We start from the raw sequence: 25,267 nt of genomic DNA on the forward strand, positions 1-25,267 counted from the left end.
CGGTGTTGTATCGAAGTCTGTTCCCTCATCAAATAGTGTTTTCCTCCTGTTCAGGCGTTACACCCCCTTCAATGGTTAGGGTTAGGGCTAAGGTTTGGTTCAGGTTTAGGTAGGGGGAAACACATATTAGCGGGTAAACAGTCTTTAGCCTCATTCCCACTGCACAAATAACCTGCTAACACCTGGCTTTTTAATTCAATTGTAATGCAATCGGCATTCACACCTGGGTCAAATGGCTCTGCAGTAGACACAGGTTTTTATCGCCTCCAATTGGTATTGATGGGGATGCAACACAATTTCAGCTCCTTAACCGGCGAGACACAATGACTCGCCATCACTGATTACTGTCCATGTCCTCCGAAGCAGCGCTAAGACATTGTTCCAAATTAATCTCCACCGAGTTTGAAAGGGGGACTTAATAAGTAAGAGATAAATAAAGACAAGAAACCACTAAAAAGTGTTCAAAGACCTCTGTTCCTGCTGCTTTTTACTGTTTATATGTTCTCCTGCCAGTCTGTGACATCGCACGGACACACCAAACCAAGGACCACACACACACACACACACACACACACACACACACACACACAGCAGCTGACAGAAAGGCAGACTTGCTCTCCTGTGATGAATTCATTGGCAGTGGGAATACTGCCAGTTGCTCATATTTAGTGTGGTACCCGTGTTTAAAAAAACCCTGTGCACACGCTAATTTTAGTGGGAAAGGGGTATTTGACACAAGATCTTTGCTCTGGAAGCAAAGGAGGTGTGACGGGTGTGGCATGTAGCACAACAGCGTTGGCCCCTAGTGTGACATTGAACATCTTTGTTGGGCAGGGCTTTTAAATAATATTAATGGCATAACGTTTCAATTACAATAATTTAACATCACTGATATATCTTCGTCCTTATTGTCTGTCCAGTTCGCATATATTTTGGGTTGCTGGTCTTCCGCTTCGAGTTAGCTGCCGGCGGCTTCCAGCTGCTTTTTAAATCTCCTGGCCGTAGGTCACACTCACAACACGTCATCAAAATGTCACACTTTTCCCATCATGCTAGCGTTACTACTGCTGCTGCCCACTTAAGGGCGAGACGACTCTGCCCCCCATTCCATGATTGTACCTTTTTAATAGAATTTGTAAGCATTATCGTGGTGCGACTTCTCTGCCTTGAACAGGCAGTGTAAAAGAGGCTTTTATCACTTCATCCTTGTATTTGAACACCCTGTGTCAATGTAGAAGTCTCTACAACCGCACCGTGTGTTTACACTATACTTGCTGGTAATGGGTGTGTGTTTACACTGGATCTAATTGTCAGTCCTCCTGGGCTCCTTCTACCCACCATGTTGAGAACATGCTTGTCAGCAGCTGTGGGGTGCTTCAAAGCAGGGGCTACCTTTTGTAGCTGAACTTGTCTCAACCTGAGTCTTTGTATTCTAGAGACTTGGCAAAGAGGAGAGAAATCCTTTAAGTGGTCAATGTGGCCCCACTCACATGTGGCACTCATCTGTGGGCTGTCTTGCCTTTGTTTAGAGTGGTTGCAGCTTTGATCCGCTTAGTGTAAAGATGAGTTGATGGGAAGTGGGAAGTATGGTTTTATCCTTATGCAAACTTGTTATGTTGAAGTTCACATCTTTGTTAAGAAATCATTACTGAGTTGCTCAACTCACTTTCCATATTGATTGTGTTTCACATCACCTTAGGTGTTATGAATTGGCTTTATTCAGCTGTGGATTAGGATGGAGATACTGTGTTTGCTTCAGTATTTTACTTGTCAAACCTGATTTTCCACAGTTCTTGTCACATAATTCAAAACTTAATATTGGACTTTCAGGCCTGAAATTGTGATGCAGTACATTATGCAAATACAGCTGAAAAGCAGATACAAAAAAGCTTGCATGTGCTCAGTCTGTAGTGTATAAAAAGCAGTAAAACAAAGACAAATAGAGTTTATAATAGCCAAGTAGAGTTTCATTTGCTAAGCCCCCACTCAAGTTAAAACAAGTCCATCCAACTAACTTAGGTGACACCAGATTTGTGATGACCATTTTAAACCCATCAAAGAAAGTGTAGATGAAATGTACATTTACAGACATGAAGAGAGGGACAAGAGGGAGCGAGAGATGAAGAGAGTGAGGAGGCTGGGTTTGTGAAGGTGAAAAGGACCCCGGGGACAGGGTAAGAGGAGCACTCATTAAAGGCGTATTCCCACTTGGGGTGCTCTGAGGCATGGAAAAAGAGGGAAAAATGGACTGGCAAGATAGATGTTACGAGGACAACCAGGGAGATAGGGTCGGGGGATGGTTTGGTGGCTCTCCTCCACTGTCCTCACAGGTAACTGTGAAAACCCGTGGGGGGAGAGTTCACACCTTCAGTTAATAAACACATACTGCAAGAAATGTCTCAGCTCTGCGACGAAAACGACATGGGTTGTAATGTTTCATTTTCTCTTCTTGTTAAGCAGCAGAAGCAACGGGATTAGTACACTCAATTGAGGACTCATCTGTGTTGAAATGTGACAATTCGTTGCCATTATGCAGATGTTATGCAAAATCGTCAGTGAGATTTGTTCATTTTAATTCACCCTTGATATGTAATCAGAATCAGAATCAGATTTATTTGCCAAGTGTGCTTACACAAACAAGGACTTTGACTCTGGTTAGCTTTGCTCTCAATGTACACGACTAAACATTAAATATAAAAAATAAATAAATAAATAAAACAGAAAAAAAGCAGATAAAAACTTAAAATTATAGTTTTAAATTTACGTATGTACAAGCCCTAATTAAACAATTGCGTAGTGATTTTTCTCACAGTATTTAAGTCGGAAAGGTGCAATTATTTGCACTATTTCAACACAATCATGCATACATTTAGCTAAAATTGGCAATAAACCTACTTAGCCTGCATTCAAATTTTGGAAGGAATCTTTTGACTCCGAAGTTTGAAAATATTCTTTTCTTGCATGGCTCCATGGAAAGCGGAAAACTGAAAAAAATTATTTCAAACCTTAATGTAAGACTAGGAAGTTATTGATTGATGGGGGACCATGTCTAACAACAACAAAACTATGTCAAAACATCCATTAACAAACTCTCACACAACTTGTGCCACATAATCCAAGTCACATTTATCCAGTAGTTTGCTCAGTACTTCCATGAACTTCCCTTCCCTTCCTTTCACTTTCAGTTCATTTTTAAAAAGTAAGGTTTAGTGACAGTACATGTGTTTGAGAAGTATTGACCATACGACTGCATAAATGAGACATGGATTATACTGCGCGAGTTGTGTGAGAGTTTGAAAACAGATGATTTCATATAGTTCTATTTTTAAACGTCCCCACACAATCAACAAATTGATATGTTCCCAGTTTTCCGTGGAGGCATACAAAAACAAGTTTTCTTCACAAGTTCAAGGTAACATGACAATAACAATAACAATAAGTGACATACAAATGGTAATTTTGTGAAGTAATAAAGTATTTCTTTACTTATAACATTTACTTAAAGTTTATGCATACCAACCCAGTTCAAATCCTATAAACTATTTCAGTTAAAGTTTTTTTTTATTCAAGCCATAGTACCCTCATTTATTTAGACGTACAGTAAATCCTTTAGTGCATTTTTTCACTCATCCATTTGTTTTCCCTCCCGTCCAGCCATCACCGATGTCTTTGAGGGGGAAGTGGTTTAGCAGATTCAGAAAGCATTTTGCGGCTTGGCTTAATTTCCTGACACATTGGATAATCTATCGCAGTTTAGAAGGCTCAAACAAAGTGGTTGTTATTTCCCTGAAAACTTCACAGAGGACAACAGAGAAACATTGAGTTAATTAGGAGTGTGACGGATGCCTGAGCCGCAAAGTCCTGGTGGCGTTGAGTGCCGCAGCTTTGATCAGCTAAGCCCAGAGCTTAACCATGAAACACTGCACCCTGACATGTGTGGAGCAGCACCTAGGCTTTACAGTCTTAATAGTTTACAGGCGCCCTAAAGGCCCAGGGAGGGATATTTACTGCAAGAATGTGGCCTGAATGGACCCATCTTGCTCCAGCGCAGTGCAGGTCAAAGATCAGGTGTTGAAAAACATGGCCCTCGATCGGAGGGTGGATAGAATATAGTTGATGACACAGTAAATGAGGTTTTCAGGTCTTTTTCAACTCCCTGTGCTCCACCTTTGACAGTCTCCTGGGTATCTACACAGTGACCTCCTCTGGTTGTAACAGGTTACTGTGCAATTGGGTATCAAAAGCATGTGCTGTCTTCAAGGTTGCACTGCTTTGTTGAGTTGCGTGTGTGTAAAGATGATGCTTTTGCAGCTGTTAAAGTAGCACTTAAGACACCTATCCATAATTATATATCCACAAAAGATATACAGCCACACTGCATCCCCGAAATATGAGGTGGCGGATTAAGAGGTGATGCTGGCGCTGCCACTCTATGTACATTAGCTGTGTGACCTTTCTGGAGTCACATGACAAAACTGTTAGCCCCATGCCTCCCCTCCCTGCCAGCCTGCAAGGGATCATAAAACAGCAATTCATATTAATAGATTGCCTTCGTGGGCAGTGTATCATTTTAATTGGTACATCTGCAATGAGGCCACATGTGGAATGGTCTCTGGTAGGCTGTTGTGTATAATGAAATTAGTTAAGTGGATTTTTCTTCAATGGGAGCTTTGGCTTTCGTTGGTTCAGAGGCTGATAACATTCGCGGTTAGCCAAGCAGGTCTGCAAATCACCACCAGAGAGCACAGTTCACTATTCTGACATGACCTCCCTAACAAGGGATCTGGAGATGCTTCAATAACCTTTCTCTGTCATCTGGGCAGGGTGGTGCTCTAGTTGATGCTCTTTAATCGGTTAAAGTCCTGTTGTTTAGACACATAGACCCAATAAGCAAAACTTGTAACAACTCCATCAATTTTGACTTGCCAGATCTGAGTGTGCGTAGAGCCCATTAACACCTGGTGTTATCATGTGTCTTGGGTGATCTGATCCCAAGTGAATAGCTTTGTGTCTGTCTGTTCACACCTGGTATTAGAAAGAGTCTCCACATACCTCTCGAGTGACCACTTCTGATCAGATCTCACTTCCTATACCCCCCATGCGGATGAGAGGATGAGATCAGCTGCCATTTAACAGAAAGTAAAATATTGTGATTGACATGTTATTGTCAACATTTATTTAATAACTGTTTATTTAACAGTTATTGTTCAGAAAGCGCATTTAACAAGTGTATTATATTTCACGCCAGAGGTGGATGCTCGGTTGTTAAATATCACGCCCTTCATGCCTCTTGTGATTGCGGGATGCGGCAATGCAGCGTATAATCACACACTGGAGCGGAATGATGCTGCCATCGTTTGATTTTTTCTAAAATGCAGGGACTTCGTTGCGGTCCTACAGCACGATCTCTGTGTAAAAGTGCCTCATGACCTCTTTATCTCACACTAAATGCTTAACAGTGGAATTGTTAGCTGTTAAAGCCATTGTGCAGTTTTTACAGTGTTTTTTTGTTGTGGTTATTAAGCACCATAGCCACTTTGTTTAATGTCTGTGCTCTTTGAGATTTTTTTTAGAGCAGGGGTTAAAGCTTTAGAAGATATTAACACAGCAGACCACATAAAACAACACAGAGAAGTCATTTGGTGGAATACTTGAGGGTTTCTCCATGGATTTGTGTTTCCGCTAAGTCCCATAGTTATAGAGCAGTCTTTAACAGCATGTACAGGTTCAAGGGCAGTGTCTGTATACACTGAAACCACCTCTTTTAACTTGCATAATGCGATTCTAAATTATATTATTGCCTATAACTCTGACTAATTTTTCCATAGCTATAGTAATTTTGAAATTTCTTGCCAAATCAGTTTGATTTAAAATAAGTTATTACATTATCCTATATATTTATATAGCATTCGTCCACTGGCATTCATCGTCTTGCCAGATGAGTGCAATTTACTTTTCACTTCTGTCAAGAGTATAGAAGCTCTCTTCAAAGCTGGTTGTAGTCCCTTTGAGGTGAGCTCTGGTGAAGTCAACTCTGGGGTATTGACAGTAACCAGACAGCCCTGCGGGAATATTGATGCCTTTCTTAAAGCTGAGCTGTAAAAGACCTTGTGATGCCGCAAGAAGCCTTTGAAAGGTTCCTCTGATGAGCACCCAGTGAAAAGTTCTATCCAGTTCTCCACTTCACTGCACTTCGCTACTCTCCAGCTTTGGCTGCTTATCACATGCAATCCCCTTTTTTTTATCTGTGGTGGAATCCCAAGTCACCTACTACCTAAGAGACCCACATTGCTTCTTCAGTCAGTCTGTCAAAAAAGGATGCTCAGTCAGATGATATAGTGTGTTGTACTATATTGTAGACGGTCAGAGGAAAGGAAAATTTGTGGTTTACTTTACCTTGCTTGAGTTGTTGTTATTACCTTTTGAAAATATATGATCATATGCACAGTGGAAACTTAACTTAAATTCATGCCGGCCTGTGAAACAGCATGTTTAAGATTAGTCAGCAAAACATATAGTATTTTAATAATAATGATAATAATAATGATAATAATAATCTTTATTTGTATAGCACCTGTCATACATAAAATGCAGCTCAAAGTGCTTTACATGCAAGAGTGCCAAGATTTAAAACCTAACAATGTATGAGATTCGTGTATGAGGTACGTGTATATAAATACATATATACTCTCATACAAACAAATGTAGTATTAAAAATAGATTGCCTGTCTCTGACTGTGGTAAATTTCCGAAATTTCATTAACCAGCAGATGATAATGGTGTCAAGCTGTGAACAGAGAAAGAATCATGGATTGGCATTTGTGTTATAAGCTCACACAGCACCAAGCCTGTAATACTTTCTTAGCTGGTTTGCAACCATAATGGCAAAAATATTAAAAGACCAAGTTAGGGCAGCACCATTATGGCCAAAATGATAATCATGAGTTTTTAAAAAAATATTTGAATATTTTTCATAGTACTGCTTTCATTTTCATGTTGAGGTACATTCCTAGATACAGTGATAAGCCATACAGCATCGCTGTTACGGATGTCGGAGTTGACATGGAACAAGGGTTAGAAGTCAATAAGGGTGACCTTAGTTAGTATTCCACTTGGCCTTCCTTCATTCATCATACTGCAGCTTTGCAGCACAGACGCACATCTCATTCACTCTTTGCTGATTTGGTGATCCATTTTGAGGAGCTAGCTCTTTCCCTTTCCTTCAGACTTTTTATTATTGTTTTGCATGTTTTGCTTTTTGTTGTTGTTTACTCTTTAAGTTTAAGTCTGTTGCATGGTGGTTGGCTGTTACTTTAGCAAGAGCTTGATTAGATATGCAGCAGAGTTTTCTACGAGCAAAGCAGGCATTTTAAATGTCAATATCATAGTCAATCATGTTCTAATTATTGTTGGAAGCTAAAGTCGTGATTGAGATTAATATTCAATAAACTGTGCAGCCTTAGACCATGATTATTTCATCCTCTCTCCATACATTTAATAAGTAACACTGGTAACTGAGTCTGACATTTCGAACATAAGGAGGGCTGTTGTGAGACAGCTTCCATTCCCTTTTGCTGCACAAAGAGTGCACACTGTCTCATTGAAAAGTTGAAATGTGAAGAAGTCAGAGTCCATCTTGAAGAATGCTGGGAAAACTCCTTGATCATTTCCTATAACCATGAACAATCCTCTCTTTCACTGGCGTTGACTGGACGTTTCAAGTTGTTGGTTGAAGGTATTCCACTGTTTAGTATGTGTATGCGTGTGCTTGTGCCTGCTGAGTGATGGCTCACTGCTCATGGATTCCTGAGTCTCACAGTGAATACTGGTGAGTAAAGAGTCCTCTGCAGTCACCGCTCGCCTGGCTGCTTCACCTTAGGGATGCTTGTTTCTCTCTGTTTTTCTTCCTTTAACCCATCTCTTCTCCTACCTTTTGTTTGCTGCTTTTTGTCCCATATATGTAATGTATAATGTATGTATGTAATAGAAGATGCACCCTCCAGTTTCAAATCAAAGTGTGGCGGCATTTGAGCCTCTTCGAGTCAGAAATTAAAGAAGGTGAGAAGATAACAGAAAAGACAAAAACAGTCTGCAAATATTAATAATATAGAAGGTGTTGAGCTACATAAATAGTTCAACTAACATGATGCAGCATGTGAATCTGCATCCTAGTGAGGGGCTCCAGTCAACCCCGCCTACTAATGTCACCCGAAAACCACAACTACAAGGACAAACACTGAGGCATTTGCAACCCTGCACACCCAAACGAGTACAAAAGCCAAAGAGAGTTTCCGGTTTATCACCCACAAGTAGGAAATGGCCAACTTAGTTCTTCAAACTCGCCCTCTCTGCTTTCCCCTCTAGCAAAAGCAAACCTTTCCACATCAGCTATCTCTGTCCCAAGTGAAAGGTTTTTTTTTAAACAGCAGGGGACATCGTAAATGTCCAGAATTGCATTCTTTGCATAGTTTGTGTTTTGCATATATACCCTACCTCAGAAATAAAAGGAATTCTTTAATTTGATATAGAAAAGAAGAGGACATGCAGTGTTTTGTAGAATTTTTGTTTGAAATAATTAATAGAATTTTTTTAGTCGTATTTTTTTCTGTAATCTCATTTTGTATTTTTAAAAAATCGTGAGAAAATCGTTTCGTGAACCCAGTATTGTGAATTGTATCGAATCATGGGTTCAGTGAATTTTTACATCCCTAGCAGAGGTGCTGATTTGTAACATGAAAGTGCTTTTTTTCTAGTGTTTTTTAATTCATCTATTTCTGTACTTGTTTTATTTCATTGGATCCATTTGTGCTGGAGAGGAGGAGACTAATTTGGCTCCCCATAAAAATCTCTTGAACAATGAACACCCCTTGATGCCCCTAACAAGACTATAACATAATAACCACTTTTCTTGTCTTGGTTAGTATAGCAGAGAACAGCAGAATGAAAAAAACATTAACATTAAGAGAGAGTGGAAAGCACAGCTTGCACTGGTAAATCAATACGGTGGAAAATGAATATTGAAACTTTTTCAAAAATTCAGAATTTATACTTATGAATAAGTCAAAATGTTTGACAACACTGATTTATACATGTATATTGCTGTAAATTGTGTACCAACTAATGTGCATTTGAATATATCAACATTCTGAATTATGCATCCAAAGTGTGATAAAAATATAAACACATCTCATTTCTGCCTCTCTGTCTCTCTGTGTCCTTCAAGGGTCACATCTGACACCTCTATCTCTGCGACCTTTTCACGCTCGTTATAAACTGCAATTGCCCGTTCGTCAGAGCTTCGCTCTAGAAGGGAAGAGCGTTAATGGCACCCTGTTAAATCTTGAGATTAGATTTTTTGAATGGCAAAGAAACCCCCCATGTGCTTTGTCTCTCATGGGCTGATGCCCACGACATCAGAGACCTTATGCCTCTTCCCTGTAATATCAGCCCACAGATGTGGCCTAAAATTACCCTTGATAGCCAGCCACATGTTTGTTATTTCATGTGTAGATCCTGTGTTCCTCTTGGCACTTTGAGTAAACTGAATCTTAACTTAAGCATATGGTTTAAATTACTCAACCTATGCCCCCTATTGTTTTTAGATGAAATACACTCAGTGGAATATATTTGGTAGTGTGCTTTTGGCCAAAGATATTTACCTGAACTAAGTGTGTCTCACACACAGCGCTCTCTGTCTCTGCAGTTCCACTTTAATTGGAGCCGTGTGACTCCTGGGTAATGGGTTGTGCCTGACCATCCGCAGATGAATGGAGGTTTTCAGGACAGACTCCCTGGCTTTTTCTGCAAAATAACAGGCTGACTCGGATTGCTTCTGTTGATGCTTCACCGGATCAGTCCCCTTCAGGCTTACACCTCATATGTACACAAATCAAACAGTCTCTAACACCTCACATGTGTTGCAAATCCAATTTTTAGATTACAGTGCTTTAAATTGCACCAATCAATACCTTCTATTTTTCACCACACACTACGCCTACTGCTTCCTGCTCCTCTGACAGATGACTACATTTGGCTCTGGGCTTTTAGTTTGAGCTCTTTGACTGGCTTTATATCATGACTCCTGCTAACAAGCAACAGAACACCCAGTTTTCAGAGGCAGAAGCTCATCTCAAGTATCAAAAGCAGCGTTCCTTACTATGCATTTCAAGTTGTGTATCCATAGGTGGCACTGTGCATCAAGCTGACTTTGACTCTCATGCTTGGTTTGTTGCAATGACACTTCCAGATCATTTCCTCTCACATGGTTGCTGCTGAAAGTCACTTCTTTCCCCTCTCACCTCCACTTTTAGTATCTGCGGCCAAGATCGCAGCTGTGGTTTAAGAAATTGTCCCATCTGACTCAGAGGTTTTTTTTCTGGATGTGGGAGGGACTGGTTATCAAATGTGGTAATAGGAAATGGTTATCTCTGCTCCCCCATCTAATCTTTATGTTATGACTGGGGTTACACACACTGTCATCAGATAACTGGAGTCTGGAGGAGGACGAGGAGGAGGAGGAAGAGGAGGAGGTTTGGATAGAGTTACAGTAGGTCAAGGTTGGAGCAGCATGGAGGAGTGGCGCAAGGGGAGACATGCTGTTGCTATTCTCTGTGGATTTATGGATCTAAATTATATAGTCACCTCCTGTTTTCATATTATTTCCTGCAGTTACATTTTGCTTTTGTGTCTGGGCTCTGGAATATATTTCCTTTTTTTTTTTGACACAAGAAATTGTGGAGTAGAAGCAGAGGGCTTGAAATGTATACAGCTAGTTGCTTGAGAGATGTTTGTTCCATGGCTTAGTATTTAGTCTAGTGTCTTTTGCTGGTTCCCCTGCATGTATAAACAATTATACAGCCACTCTTTGGAAAGATTAGTAGGCCTTTGCCACTGTTCAAAGAGAGAACTTTTTTGTTTATTTGAGGCAAATTGAAAGGCAGTTTTTTATTACAGAATAGGGGTGAATTGTGCTCACACATAGGTGGAAATTTTGCATCTGTGTCTCGAGCAAGGTGAGTATCTCAGCAGTTTATCTTAAAGTTTGGCATGGTGAGCAAGCATTTTGTGTGGAGCTGCGGGATTTTCTAATTCTGTCACGGTGAGAGCAGAGGGAACAGAGCAGCCAGCTAACTTTGACTTCTCGCTAAAGACAAAGACAGTCTTCAGAGGACTACAACCGCTGTCCCAGATACATCATCTGACTTACAGCAGGACAGACCCTTATCTATCCACGTGTATCTTTGCAGCAATAATAGGGTATACTTTCAAGGCACTGCTCACAGATCGACGAGCAGAAAAAAACTGTCTATTTTGTGCATATGTGTGTTTGAACACTCATTTTTAAAGTTCACCAAGGGGGTAATTGTTGTGGTTTCCTGCTGTAGTTTACATTCCCAGAGCCGGTTAGCAGTGTTTAGAGGGAGTCACCAGCCATGCAGACAATATTCTGGGTTGTCAGACAGACCAGAGCTGGTATCAGTGCTGGGAGCTGTCTGAGAGAGTGTGTGCATGTGTGTGTGAATGACTTTATGTGAGCTACGGAGTGCAGCCAAGCCTGTCCAACTAAGACACCATCGCTTCTCATCTCTAGTCCCATCTGGAACACGTTAATTCAGCGAGAACTCTCTCTCTCTCTCCGTTTCTCTCATTCTCTCCTCTTTTGCATTTCTTTTCCCCTCTCTCTCTCTCTCTCTCTCTCTCTCTCTCTCTCTCTCTCTCGCGCTCATTCTCGCTGTATCCTCGGTTCATGCAGGTCCAATCAGGAAGCCCAAATTTGTGGAGAGTCCTCGCGTTCCCTCGAATGCCATCGTTTCAGCTCTGAGGAAGGTGGCTGATAACAAGGAGTCCCCACACAATGGTGAGTTTTGCTTTTTCTTCACTTTTTTGCATGTCTGCTTCTGTTTCTGGAGGTACTCAGGACTGCCAGACTTGAACTGGCTCAGGAATGAGCAGTTTACATGTTGTCAGCTGGAATTCACAACTTTGCCCTCATCCTGTGATCAGTCTTCATAGCTGAATGTTTTGTGTGATATAGAATATCATTGTGGTGTCCATGAGGTCAGGGATAGGTCTCTGTAATTTAAGGGTAGCATCACTCCCTGCATGAGTGGTTCATGTAAGTACCAGTGCATTTTAGCCATGTTTCTTCGTGTAGTCTCTTATACAAACACACAATAGTGTGGTGTTTATTTTAAAGTGTGTGTTTAGATTACAGAGGAGTCAGTTTCCCTCTGTGTGGGGACACATTGTCTGACCAGAGCACTCAATATGTTTCATGGGCATGCAATGAGGACAAGACCTTAAATTCTCAGTAATCGCACATGCATGTGTGTTCTTGTCTTTCCATGTTTCTGTGAGGTGTGCCTTTACTGTTATTTTCTCCTGTATAGGGTGTTGTGTGTTTGTGTGTGTAAGGATAATGTTGCACTAAGTGCTCTGTTTTGGTTTCCAGCAGAGCAAGGCGTGCTCAAATTCCTCTCGTTGGCTTAAGCAGAGTTGTATGATGCGTTATCTTTAGCAAAGCGCAACACAGAAAGTGGTGCCCTCCGATTGTACACGGTTCACATACGCAGACGGTAGTAACCCAGCGCAGCCCAGTCACTGTTGACTGTTACATACCGATGCACGAGGGTGTGTCTGACATTCAGCTGAGCAGTGTTTCGGCTCAGAGCGGGCTACTGGCAGATAGCGGACGCCAGATAAATGTTATCTCATGACAGCTGGTGCACTGGCAGTCATTTTGAGCTAATTTCATGAGCTGTATACTCCAAAAAAGTTTTGAGAAAACAGGTTTGGGTTTTTTTTAGTAGAAATTTACAGGAAGAATCTGTTTAGTTGGTTTGTCATGGAGCAAAATTTTTGAGTACACCTCCTGCAGGTTGCGCAAACAACACCCCCATACTTACCATCAGCTGATTCACTCTTCCCCATGCATTTTCCTTCTCTGTAGACCTGAGACCCCCCCAGTGAAGAGCATGTACATGAGCGCATACATTCACATGTCCGTGCTGTCTGCGAAACAATCTTTACTATGCTTTCTCTGCTCCCTCTTGTTTCCCAACACAGAGAAAAAAAGAAAAAAATAACACTCGAGGTGAGTGTACTTGATGTTAACAAAACTGCAAAAGTTTACATGAGGTAGTTGTTTTAACCTTTTGTGCTTAATGCTGCTCCGTCTTTAATTTCGCTTTAGGCTAAAATTACTCTTCAGAAGATATAGCAGGCCTAACTATCTCACAAGCATGTGACAGATCTACTGACCAAGCCCTCCAGAGAATATTTTGCTATCACAAAATGTCAAGAATCATCCAACAGCTTCAGTCTCAAACACAGAGTACACAAAAGGAGCTAAGATTATACATTGCATTTTCTCATTTTGTTATTATTCTGGTCTACTCATAACAGCTTCGGATTTGTTTAATTTATGAGAAATAATATATTATATACAAGGACAGTTGCACTCAGTCTAATGTAGTTTATTTTTATTGCTCATTGCAGTGTTGGAACAACAGCAAAAGTCAATCTGTCTTTGAGCAGCTTCAGGCATTTTAGACATTTGAGTTTATTTTGTAGCTTTGGTAGTGACTTGTACATGCTCTCAAATATTGACTCAGCTCAGAAGTGAAGAAATAACCAATCTGTTTTTAAGGTCAAACTGCTCCTCACTTGTTATTGCTGCCATGCACAGTTATTCAATAAATGTAAGCAGCTAAGTCAGAAGGAACTGTCTCCCTCCTTCTTCACACAGTAGTAGCTACAGGTAAACAAAATTTATTGCTGAGAAAGCAGCCAACTTACTCAACTAATTATGTACAATTAGGTGCTGTATAAATTCTAGACTAATGATGGCTAATTGAGATAGCCCTGCCCAGCTGTTGTAGGATGTAGGCCCCATGCATAGCTGAAAGGCTTTCGAGCACAGCTACACATGCCATGCCTCTCAATTTCTCTCCCATGTGGATTCATGCACACATATAGGATTTTTATTTGAAGTTACACCGTGCAGTTAGATCTAGTTTCTGTGTTTGGCTGTTAGATGAATTGGATTAATTTGTAATAATGTGCATCACATGACCCATGTGACAAGGGCATATCCAGTGTTATTTTGCCAATAAAGAGAGCATGTGTCAGACTGTGTTGTCTCCTGCTTCAGAAGTAGTGAGGAATACTGGCTTTTTTGCTAACTGCTGAGACAAGACGAGATTTTTTTTTTGACATTGCAGCTTTCATAACAAGGTTAGCTTGGAATGTTGATACAGAGCTGGAAGAATCTGAGTCGGAAAATCCATTGGAAGTTTTTGCAGCATGAGCTCTGTGTGACATTTAGTTCTTGGGAATTAAAAAGTGGCTTTTTGTTGGGTGTTGTGCTTAAGAATGCCAAAATGTCCAAAAACCAGGCCTCATCTCAGTAGTCACAGCTTGCAACTGAGACTTTTTGTGGTTAAACAGTACTAAAACTGTGAATGTCATTTGACATATTTTTATGTAGTATCATTTGTGTGCGTTTGATTTTGGCCATCCTCTGATATGATCAAAGCTTGTATGTGGAGTTAGCATGTATTCATTTGCTCTTTTGGGCTGGACTTTTCAGCGCTCTCTGTTGTGGACAAGCAGGATGGGCTGTAGGCTAAGATAGGAAACGTGTGTTTGACCTACAGTGGAGTCATCCCACATAGCTCTTTGAGGAAGGATAGAGTTTCTTGTGCGTGTGTAAATGCAATGTGTGTTTTTACTGTGTGTCCGCAAGTACATTTATGTTTGTTTATTTATATGTGTGATTGCGTGCATGAGTCCGCTTGCAACAGGCAACCAACAGTCCGCCTGTCAAAATTGTTTCAGCTGTGTTCTTGGAGCTCTGTCTCTGTCAATCAAGACTGAAACTGAGGTCCTGTCCTCTCTCACAACCCTCTCTTACACCCCACATGTTACAACTCCAGTGAGACCCGAGCTCAAGCACTTAGCACCTGTCTCCTCATGTGCTGATTATCTTGTCAGGGCTGAAATTAGGAACCAACTTATGTTGTTAAGTATTCTGTTAATTTACACCACTTAAAATATCTGCTTTCTTTTGTTAGTGTTCTGATAGCGATCTGACCATCTCCTGTGTGTACTACTCATTTGCTAACACCTTTTGGAGACAATGTTATCTAATGTGCTATTCATAAAACTGTCACTGTTGTTCGTAAATGCTCTCTATGTAATTTTTAATATGCATTAATTGATTTTTGCCAGTTTGTGAATGGGTTGTAACTTAAACTGAGACCTTCCCTGACTTTCTCGGTTGCCTATAACAGCAGGCAGAGTGATTTTTATTTATTTGCCTTAGCTCCCTTACAGTTCCAACAGTAAACAATACAAGCTAGCATGGGCTTAGAAATTGAGTCTGCTAACCCCAATAAACGACTGCAACCCACCACAAGAGGGTCTGCACATGCCACGATTTGGTTATTTACATTTTGCTGCAGGAGCCCGGAGATGGACCTTCAGTTAGGGCTGTAGTAACTTGAATTAAGTCAGTTGTAGCTGGTCTGTATGTCTCTGTGGCTGCTATCCACTTGTCCTCTGGTAAAATAGTACCCTAGCAGCGGGGAATAAGGTGATTGTAATTTATTTTCCAGTATTCTATCAGAAAGATGTTGGTCAATCACATTCACTCTCATGTATTTCACCTAACTATTTTGGCCAATGCCCAGGTGCTCTCTCGGCACTCGTGCTTAATGTGAGCATAAGGTTGCTGACTGGTTTTCTTAATGGCCAATCTTGTCATTAATAACAAGGATTTTCTGAAAGTTACACACAGAAACTTTAAATTGGGAGACATACATTGTCAACAGTGAAAATATTTAAGTTTCCAAATTTAACCATCTTTAGCTGTAAAATGTGTCATTTTGGTACAACATAGGGCTAAAGAAGGCTCAGCCATGGCAGAATACAGAATTTAAAAGATTAAGCTTCAAGTTGTCCATAGTGTATGTGGCTATGTGTGATTGGGGTAAATGTGGTATGATATTTCCTTTTTTAAATTCTTGATATGAAAAACATCTAATCAAAGAGAAGTTGTAATGTAATGCGTAGTCTCAGCCACATCTGGGGTCCTGGTAGGCTGAATGAAAGGAATGATTTGCAAATGTAGCAAACCATGGTGCCTTTTTTTGAATTGGCCATTCATACGATGATACAGATAATGTCTGATTGTTCTCGATGTCTTGGTATGATACTGAATTGGGAAATGGGGACAGAAAAGGGACGTGAGAAAGGTTCTCCACTAAAGAAGAATAGATGCAATGCGTCAGTTATACATAAAGCACTTTAACAAACTCGCTGTATTTTCTGCCATTTTTAAGACTCATGCCCAAATGTGTAATCAAGATTCATTGTTACCAGTTTATAGAACTAATGATAATATAAGCAAGTAGTAACTTTGTGGCAGCACAGATGAATGGTCTGTGATTTCTTTTTGGATTTAACAGTGAGTCATATCCCTCCCTCTCTATGGCATATCAGTTTTATTGTTGATTTCCTTTTTTAATCAGCTGCTAGAGGCTGAAACTTTTTATGTTGTTTGTCTTTTTCTTTATTTAATAATGAAGCTTCATTAATCTGTATCTGTTCATCACTTGAGGATCCTTAAAGCATAGACGCTGTGCCCCGCAGGAGTGAATCACTGCACAAAGACGCTTTAGCTCTGTTGGTCAAATGTTTAATGAATTGCCATCTGTATCTACCGTAAGGTCAACAATAATAACAGCCAGACTCAAGCTGAGATGTCAGTCACAACTATGATTACGACCCCCTTGCCATTCCAACCCTCCAAACCTAATTTTACTTGTAGATACTTTGTTATCAACAGTCTCACCTCAGTATGATGTAATGTCCCATTGGATGCTCCATCTGTGCTTGCAGCAAAGGACATTTGTGGTTCCAGTAGTGGAATTTGCAATAAGAGCTCAACGTGCTTCAGGGGGGCACGTCACCTCGTACCTCTGAACCCAAATGGGGAAGCAGGATGCATGTTCTCATCGAGGCTTCATTAAACAGGCTCCACTGTTGTGGTAATGAAACTCCAGCTGCTAATGAGCACCGGCTGGATTGTTTTCTCGGCAGGGAGAGAGCCAAGACAGCTCTGTGGAGCCAGTCTGTTGGTGGTGTTCCCCTCCTCCTCCATCCGTCTTCTGCTCCTCCTCCTTCTGTCTTCGTTCTTCTATCCCTGCTCCATGCGGCTGCCATTTCACACCTGCTCATAAACTTCCTCAGGCAGCAGATAATGATGTTGTTTTCTTTCTCCTTCCATTTTCTGTACTGTTACTGGAACAAAAAGTGGTTCCAGCTACATCCCTGGTTTTTCCATATCTCCAGGGCAGTGTAAGATTTGGTGGACTAATCAGATACCGTACACAGCTAATTTCTATTGGCTAGTCATTTCACTTTATAACTTCCTATAGAGACAACACAAGACCAAGCCTTATCATACTCATCAAATAATTTACATTGAGGCAGTCCATAGCTTTAGCTCAACTCTCCATTAACTGAGCTTTCATGGTCGGACTCTCTTACCACCTTTTTAGTTTTTCTTCATACTCAAAGGCTTTCAATTAGGACTGTATTAGTATAACGGCTTGTTATCCATCAGATTAGCCAAATATTCTGCAGACTTTATGAAGTAAAAAATAAAGTGCTAGGTTTAGATTACATGTCCTTGTGCATGAGATATGATGCTTGAATGTCAATTTCCATATATGTGGTTGTGCTGCTGTGGGATGACTGCAAACGATTTGTATTGTAGTCCAGTGACCTTGCACAGAATTTATTGTAACGCATCATTAGTAATACTTTGGGGCCTTTCTAGCTTATCTCATCTTGTCACTAAAAACTGCTTTAACACAAAGATTGCACTACAGGGCTGCTACAAGGTCCCTTATTTATGCCTCCTTTGCATTTTTACAGAACCAAATGACGGCGGATTCATTGAGCTTTAGTGTGTGATTACACAATGCATCTCACAGTCAATAGCAGCATGACGGGCATGACGTGTAACACAACAGTGCTAGTTTAGCATATAACATAAGCGACAGCAGAGCTTTCTATACAGCAACTATGGCATTAACGTATCAGTAACAATCATTTATGTCATATGGCGGCTCGTCCTCGGTTTGGAGGGTAAGGAGCTCCTCATTGTTTTCCCATTCTGCAATCATACGTTAGAGCAGCGAGGTGGTATAACGCCGCACTATTTCTGCCTTGAACAGGCAGTGTAAAAGCGGCTGTAGTTTTATGTGGAAACATCTTATTTGGGATTCTTAAACTATGTTGTACAGCTTTAGAGTGCTTATTCTAGTGAGATGTACCGAGTGGGTTCAAAAACAAAAACAAACTCCTACAAGGCAAACTGTTATGTGGACACTGTGAATCATCTCAAAGTCAAGGTAAACTTGTTACCCTGAGTAGGGCAATTTGGGTGGTCAAGATGCAGAAATGCACAAAACAATCATGAAAACAGATATAAAAACCAACAAAGTCCCCACCTTAAAACCCCTCAACACACACACACACCTACATATGCACATCCTTACACAAGAGGAGCATTTCCAAAACCCCTTATTCTGATACATATGCATACACTTACACACACCACACAGCATCAGGCTACATGATCCTTGAGAAACAAGCTCAACATCAACATTATAATCAACTAAGATATAAATATATATGTATATTGCACCATACAAGTATTGCATATGTATTGCATCCCCTACTGCCCTGACCAAAATACCCAATGTCCCTCTGATTTAACAGTCTGATTGCTGAAGAAACAAAAGACTTAATAACCCTGGCTGTTCTTATTTTCCTGTGCAAAATCCAAACAAATCTTAGGCATTTCTGTACTGGAATTTCCTAGTTATTGACATACAATACACGGATAGTGATATATCTCTGTGAGGGAGGATGAGAGAGGAAAGAGAGTGTGCACGCACGTCCGTACAGTAAGTGTACAGTAAAAATTTGGGCAGATATGTGTGTGTGACTAACCTGCGTTGCCCCAGGTTAAAGAGCCAACGAGGTTTAACATGAAACAAGAGCAGAGCTAATCTCTAAACACTGCGAGGAAAGCCAGCAGGTCTGGCTTGCATTCAGCCCACTGTCAGGTTATCTTGGGAGACAGGTAGACCACTTGCAGTCAGAAGTGCTCCACTGCTGATAGCATTTTAAATCAAGAAACCATAGCAGCCCTCTTTCATGCTTTTCTTTTCAGGAATGCATGGCAGCTTGAAAAACTGATAAACCCCACACTGACCTCTGTCTTTGGACAATGTTGGCTTTTTCTTTCTCTGTCTTATTTGGTATGGACTGGAAAGTTCTTTGCCCGTTGTATGATGACGTTATCAATTAAACATGAGATACATCAATGTGGTTCTTGAACTGGGAAAGATTTCTATGTTTCATTATGTGTCTTCCATTGAAAACACTGTTAAGACAGAGGAAATAGAGAACATAACCCAGGGACATTCTTGGTAGGCTAGAATATAGAAAGATGCTTGTGTGATTTATGATTTTGACGTATTATGTGAGCTCAGTTTTCTCAAGTGTACAATGCCACCAGTTTAGTGTACATATTAATTACATGTCATCTGATAATAATGTCTGCCGAGTATCAGTTCGCAATACAATCAATCAGCGCCAAATCTCAACACTTAAGGGAATGAAATTAAAGGTTAAACAATAATTACAGATACCAGTTTTTACTTTACATGAGCCAGATCTGTTTCTTTCTGCCCATAATTCACCATGACTTTAAAGTATATGGCTGTCATTGCTGTTAACAGACAGTAAAATGGTAAGGACTGATGAAAAGGTGATGATAACATTCATAAACTGGTCCCAGGGTTAGCCATTTAGCTGTGCTAGACAACTGCCCTTTTGTGTCATGTGTATAAACAGAGCAAATAGTGAGTCACCCAGTCCAAATCCTCTCACAAGCAGTTGACAAGCTAAAGCCAAAGTATTGTAATTCATAAACCCACAGTACAACCTGAAGCTTAACTCAGATTTCGCCATGCACTTCATGTGCTTTGTTTTTATTCATATATGCACAAACAGAGGGCTGTGAAATATTTGTTTGCAAAGTGAAGGTTTTGTGTCTGGCGGCGGGTGCAGTTGTAGTGCATCTAATTTGTGTTGTTGGTACAGTATATTGATTGTCAGAGGGACCACTGGCTGAAGATATTGGTATTGATGTGCCCCAGCACAGTTTTGGTGCTTCTGATTGGTCCTTTAGAGTCAGCTGGCTTTAAGCGGTTCTGAGAAGCAGAGATAAGCATACAACTGTGAAGAATCACTCAATCAACAAGTTTCATCTCTACGTGGTATTACATTATAGCCAGAGCAGGTACTAATACAGCTTTTTTGCACTGATCTCTAAATAGGTTGCACCTATTTTTGCTCTTTTTTTTTCTTCTATACTACTTTCACTTCTATATTTTTCCTCAACATTAAATGGAGGGAATTAAAATATCTGAAAGGTTCTTGGTCTCACAGCGTATTGTTGTACGTAGTGTCTAGTCTTAACACATCCATCATTTTTGTGCTGTCAGGCCATGCCATGCCTTTGACAGACTCCCTCAATATAAAACAGCCTGTCACTGTTCGCTAATGTACAGTAGCTATAAATGTGTGATGTGTAAGGTGCCCCCTGTAAAAACCTGGGACCACTTCCCATTATCTGTTACCGTCTACTAAAAGTTGATGAAGCATGCAATGTGTTGCTTCAAATTACTATTGACCCACAACAGGCACTAGACATAGTTGATGTCTGTCCGCAGTTGAATTTAACAAGCTTATGTTAATTTTAAACATAAATCTCAGTTTTAGTGCTGCATCAGGTTATGATGTTAAATGAAATTGATTTAGATTTCAGTAGCTCATGACTTCTTAAAGCTTACTTTACTACTTTATAAAAAATATGTCAAAGTATGGCAATGACAAAAAAACACAACATTGACATAAAGCATTGTCAAAGCCTGTAAGGAGAATTTTCATTTTTGTGCTCCCAGCTATATTATGAAGGAATTATCAGTTACTGTTTGTAAACACATTCAAACATTCAAACTTGGCTTCTCCTCCCAGCACTGCTTGTACATACACTGCAAGCCACTTAAGCACCAACATTACATTTTTTTGTAATGGAAAAGCCATTACTTTAGCAAGCTAACTGAGCTAACTGTCAGAACCTACCCATCCAACAGAAAATAGGCAAACTTCACGTCACTCTTCCTCCACATCCTCTCCTTCAGTGCTCGCCAAACCCAGATTTACTTTACTTCACATTTAATCTCAGCATATTTGCATTTTCTCTTTGCGGTGTCTGCCATTTTAGTAGCTTATTAGCGTATTGTCTTGTCACCTGGTCACTACCAAGCCACAACCTCCAAGGCTGCAAAATGGAGCCAATGCAGAAGTACTGAAAACAGAGCAGTGCATCCAATGGCCACATTAGGCTGGCTCCAAAACAAGAGTATATCCCCATAGTCTCCCAAAAAAAATAATGTTAAAATACCCAAGTTTACAGACATGTTTACAGCCTGGTACAAAAAAACTGTTTCAGTCTTTATAACTAATATCAACATGCATGAAAACTGCACGGGGGGTTCTTTTTTCTCACCTGTGTACATTTTATTGAGGCTCAAAGTTATGTATATTACATTATGCATGTTACTTGAGTAACAGGCTGTCTGCCAGTAGTGTCCTCAGCTTCTCAGTCAGATCCACTCTCGCTCCTCCACAGCTCCAGCCTCTCATCCAAATATGGTCTCTTCGGGCTCCAAAAAAACCAAGATGGCAACTACCGAAATGCCAATTTTGAGACTTCAGAACAGGAGTCCACAAACCAATGGGGGACGTCGCAGAAGCTTTGCCCATTATTTATGAAGTCTATAGTCACTATCTTTTTATTAAGTCCTGATCTCATTTGCGAGCTGTTATTGGCGAAGGGTTTAAACTTATGAATGTCCCTGTCCAAAACATAGCAAAACAAGCAGAAAATATATGCAAGGTATATTTAAGGTGTATGTTTCTAGTGGGTCAGAAGTGATGATTGAGAGGGGTTACTTTTGTATGAGTCCTTACATTGCTTTTTTTTTTTAAGGAAATCCTGCATAGTATACCTTTAAGATTTGTGTATGTTGTGGTGGGTATGAAATGACAATTGAATTATTATAGCACTCTGTGATGACTTAACAAGATATGTGCTATAAACTAGTGACCCTGAATCTATAAAATCGTTGTTGATATTCAGACTTCAGCATTGTCTTTGCACCAGTGGTCTTAAAAGACTTCTCTCAAGCATTTACATGAGCGGGGTGACATTGCCTATAAAGAACTGATTCTCAGTGTGTGTTTTTTTTTTTTTTTACTGCACAGTGTTTGCCATGGAGAAAAGGTGATGCAAACACAGCAGCATGTATATTAGGTTAGCATTCAGTGCTACATAGACAAAAGCTTCAATTTAGTCACAGTGAAACCTTTAGGCTTATTTGATTATTGCTGTTTCCTTTCAGGCTGATATTTTCAATTTCTCAAAATTAAAAGCAAGTGCTTTCCTTAGAGGCAGTGCAAGAGCCATGCAGTATACTGACATCAGAAACCATGGCAACCCGGTGAGCAAATGCATCAAAGGGTTAACATAAGTATTCACAGTCTCAACGTTGAGATATGTGCTTGTCTGACACAATTTACAGTACGTGCATCTTGTCTAAAACATTTTGTTCTTGCTGAAGGACGTAGGCACATGACTAACACGTGCCAAGCCATAATGGCTCTGTTTTGTACAGAAGCCTTTGATGAAACGCTGGCATGGTTTATTCTTATTTTACAAAATTGCTCTTGCAGTTATGGAAGACCAGCTGCGTGTATTCTGATCACGACCAGCATAAGTTTTCAAGGAAATTCAAGAACCTTTGGTGTTCTTAAATTAGTGGTGAATTAGTTCTCGCCACTTGTGCAATCTGCTTGATTAGACATGTTTTGGATTTCCATATAAAACAAATCAGCTACTTTTCAATGATAAGACAGCCAGTCCAGATGTTTAAATGGGTAGTACTGGAATTACTACTGAAGGAAGCTTAAAGGGACATCATAATATGTTGTTTCTGTAGTTTCATTCAGCTGTAGAAGTAGTGTGTGTGCTACCTTTGCCAGACAAGGCAAACTAAGTTCCTGTGCTGCAGAATGAGTTGTAGGGTGGACAGTATTTTCCCCCGAGTCTGTTTAGGACCACATCAGCAGTGTGATTTACCTTGTGGCCTTTGCTAGTTAAAGATTTTGTCTGCATTTATGTGATTCTGTTAAACCCTCCATGCTAACAAATGCTTAAATAGAACGCTCATAGAACGAAAGTGCTCTCATTTTAGTGTTGTCCATCATTTTCTACAGCCTGCTTTAGATAAAACACTGCCTTCCCATGGGAACTGCAAACCTGCGGTCCAAAGCTGGATCTAAAACTTTGTTTTCACTTACTCTTCAAACTCTGATGTGATCATCTCTGATCAATCTGACCACAGACTGATCACCGATTGATTCTTTACCCAGCAATTTAAAATCAACACACTGTTGCTGAGGAAAAACAAAACCTCCTGGAGCTACCACCACACATAGATTCTTATGCTGTGGGAAACACTGTCTTCCTGTTTCTTCCTCTTAAATTGCATAAATTTAAAACATAATAAAAGTTAAAAAGAAGCATAAAAATCACACATTGTTGTAGCTTATTTTGATTACATTCACAGTATTCTACACGGTAAAGAATCTTTTAGTAAGATATGAATTTCATTATTCCAAGAGCTGCACCTCAAGAGATGCCACACCCTCATTTCACTACCAGACTTTGCATTTATATTTCAACTATAAAATATATAAACTATCTATAAAAATGCTTCGAAGTAGGAACTGAAGATGGCCTGGCAACTCATATGCCTCAAATCTAACAAGATCTAATTGCGCTTCGCCCAAATTCTACAAGGACTTTCATTAATAAAATTTGCCACACAGCAGAAGCCAAACATGCTACACCAAATTACAGTATACACTGATTACGGATATAAACAGACAGCACAAAGAAATTTGAGTAAGAAAATGAAAACATGGATTTTGAAATGTTTATGATAGAATATGAAGAGGTGATAGACATGGCAGCCCTCAAGATCCAGTAGTAAAGACCAACCACGGGTCAATGGTTCAACATTATGAGTTTTTTTGTTATTAATTTCAATTTGATTTGCATTTATATATTTTTTTTCTCCTTAAGAGTAACTGCCAACCAAAGAGGACAGGTAACAGCCTTAGTGTTTTTGCATTGCTAAGTTTCAGTGAAATAACCAGTGTGCACTGGGTGTCCAGATGGCACTTTCATGTGAAAGCCTCTGGGCACCCAAATCACCAAATACTTTCTTAATATGTAATTTAGGGTCTTACATGCATAATAAAAAACATAATATAAGTCAGACATTAGCCTCAATCCAAATTTGAAAAACTGTAATTTTTTTTTAAGTTTCCCGAAGTTTCCTGAAGCTGGGTTGATTTGTGTGTGCTTATCCATGATCCATATTACATAATATGGATAAAGCCAATCAAAAGTCAGATGTCAGTTGATACTAATTTAATATGCCAAATTAAAATCCCACAACGCTCCTTTCAGTATTGTAGAGGAAATGTCACTAGACATGGCAATGTCATTCTGGCAAGTCTTCAATTAAGGTAACGTTATATTTTCAGCATGCAGTGTGTGTGTATTTTGCCAGGCTTTTACCAACATTACACAGATCGATACCAGAAAGAATGTGGCAAATGGGAAAGCATTACAATAATAAGAATAAATAAATATAATGGAACTAGCATTAACTAACCCTACAGTGCTATATTTTATCATTGCATTTATAGTTTTGATAACAAATGGGTGCATCTCAGCTCTTGTCTCATGTGCTACGTTATTTAAACTGTATGTAAAGTAATATCAATAAAGCATTTTGTAAAACTTGCCATTCGGTGACAGAGTGAAATGTATTATTTTGCAAATCTTCTGATTCTGAAAGTTCAGAGGGTACACTCGGAAACACTCACTCTGATTACCAGAGTGCACTCAGGCACAAACTGGACTGTTGGTAAATTCAGAGTGCTGTTGGAATGTGCCATTCGGTTATCCAGAGCACAGCACTCTGGGAGTGTCAGAGCGCACTCTGGGCACTCTGTCTGGGGAGAAGGAGCAGCAAAGCGCCCAACA

At 40.0% G+C, this 25,267-nt stretch overlaps 1 protein-coding gene across 1 annotated transcript in view; it reads left to right on the forward strand.

The window, feature by feature from the left end:
* tanc1b (tetratricopeptide repeat, ankyrin repeat and coiled-coil containing 1b) overlaps window positions 1-25,267 on the forward strand; it is a 127,137-nt gene that overhangs the window by 40,886 nt on the left and 60,984 nt on the right. Inside the window, exon 4 of the mRNA XM_042494126.1 lies at window positions 11,753-11,857. Coding sequence (XP_042350060.1) covers window positions 11,753-11,857 — 105 coding nt within the window. The remainder of the gene's footprint in view (window positions 1-11,752; window positions 11,858-25,267) is intronic.

The sequence above is a fragment of the Plectropomus leopardus genome, chromosome 10 (genome assembly GCF_008729295.1).
Source record: "Plectropomus leopardus isolate mb chromosome 10, YSFRI_Pleo_2.0, whole genome shotgun sequence".
In the NCBI taxonomy this organism is placed as follows: domain Eukaryota; kingdom Metazoa; phylum Chordata; class Actinopteri; order Perciformes; family Serranidae; genus Plectropomus; species Plectropomus leopardus.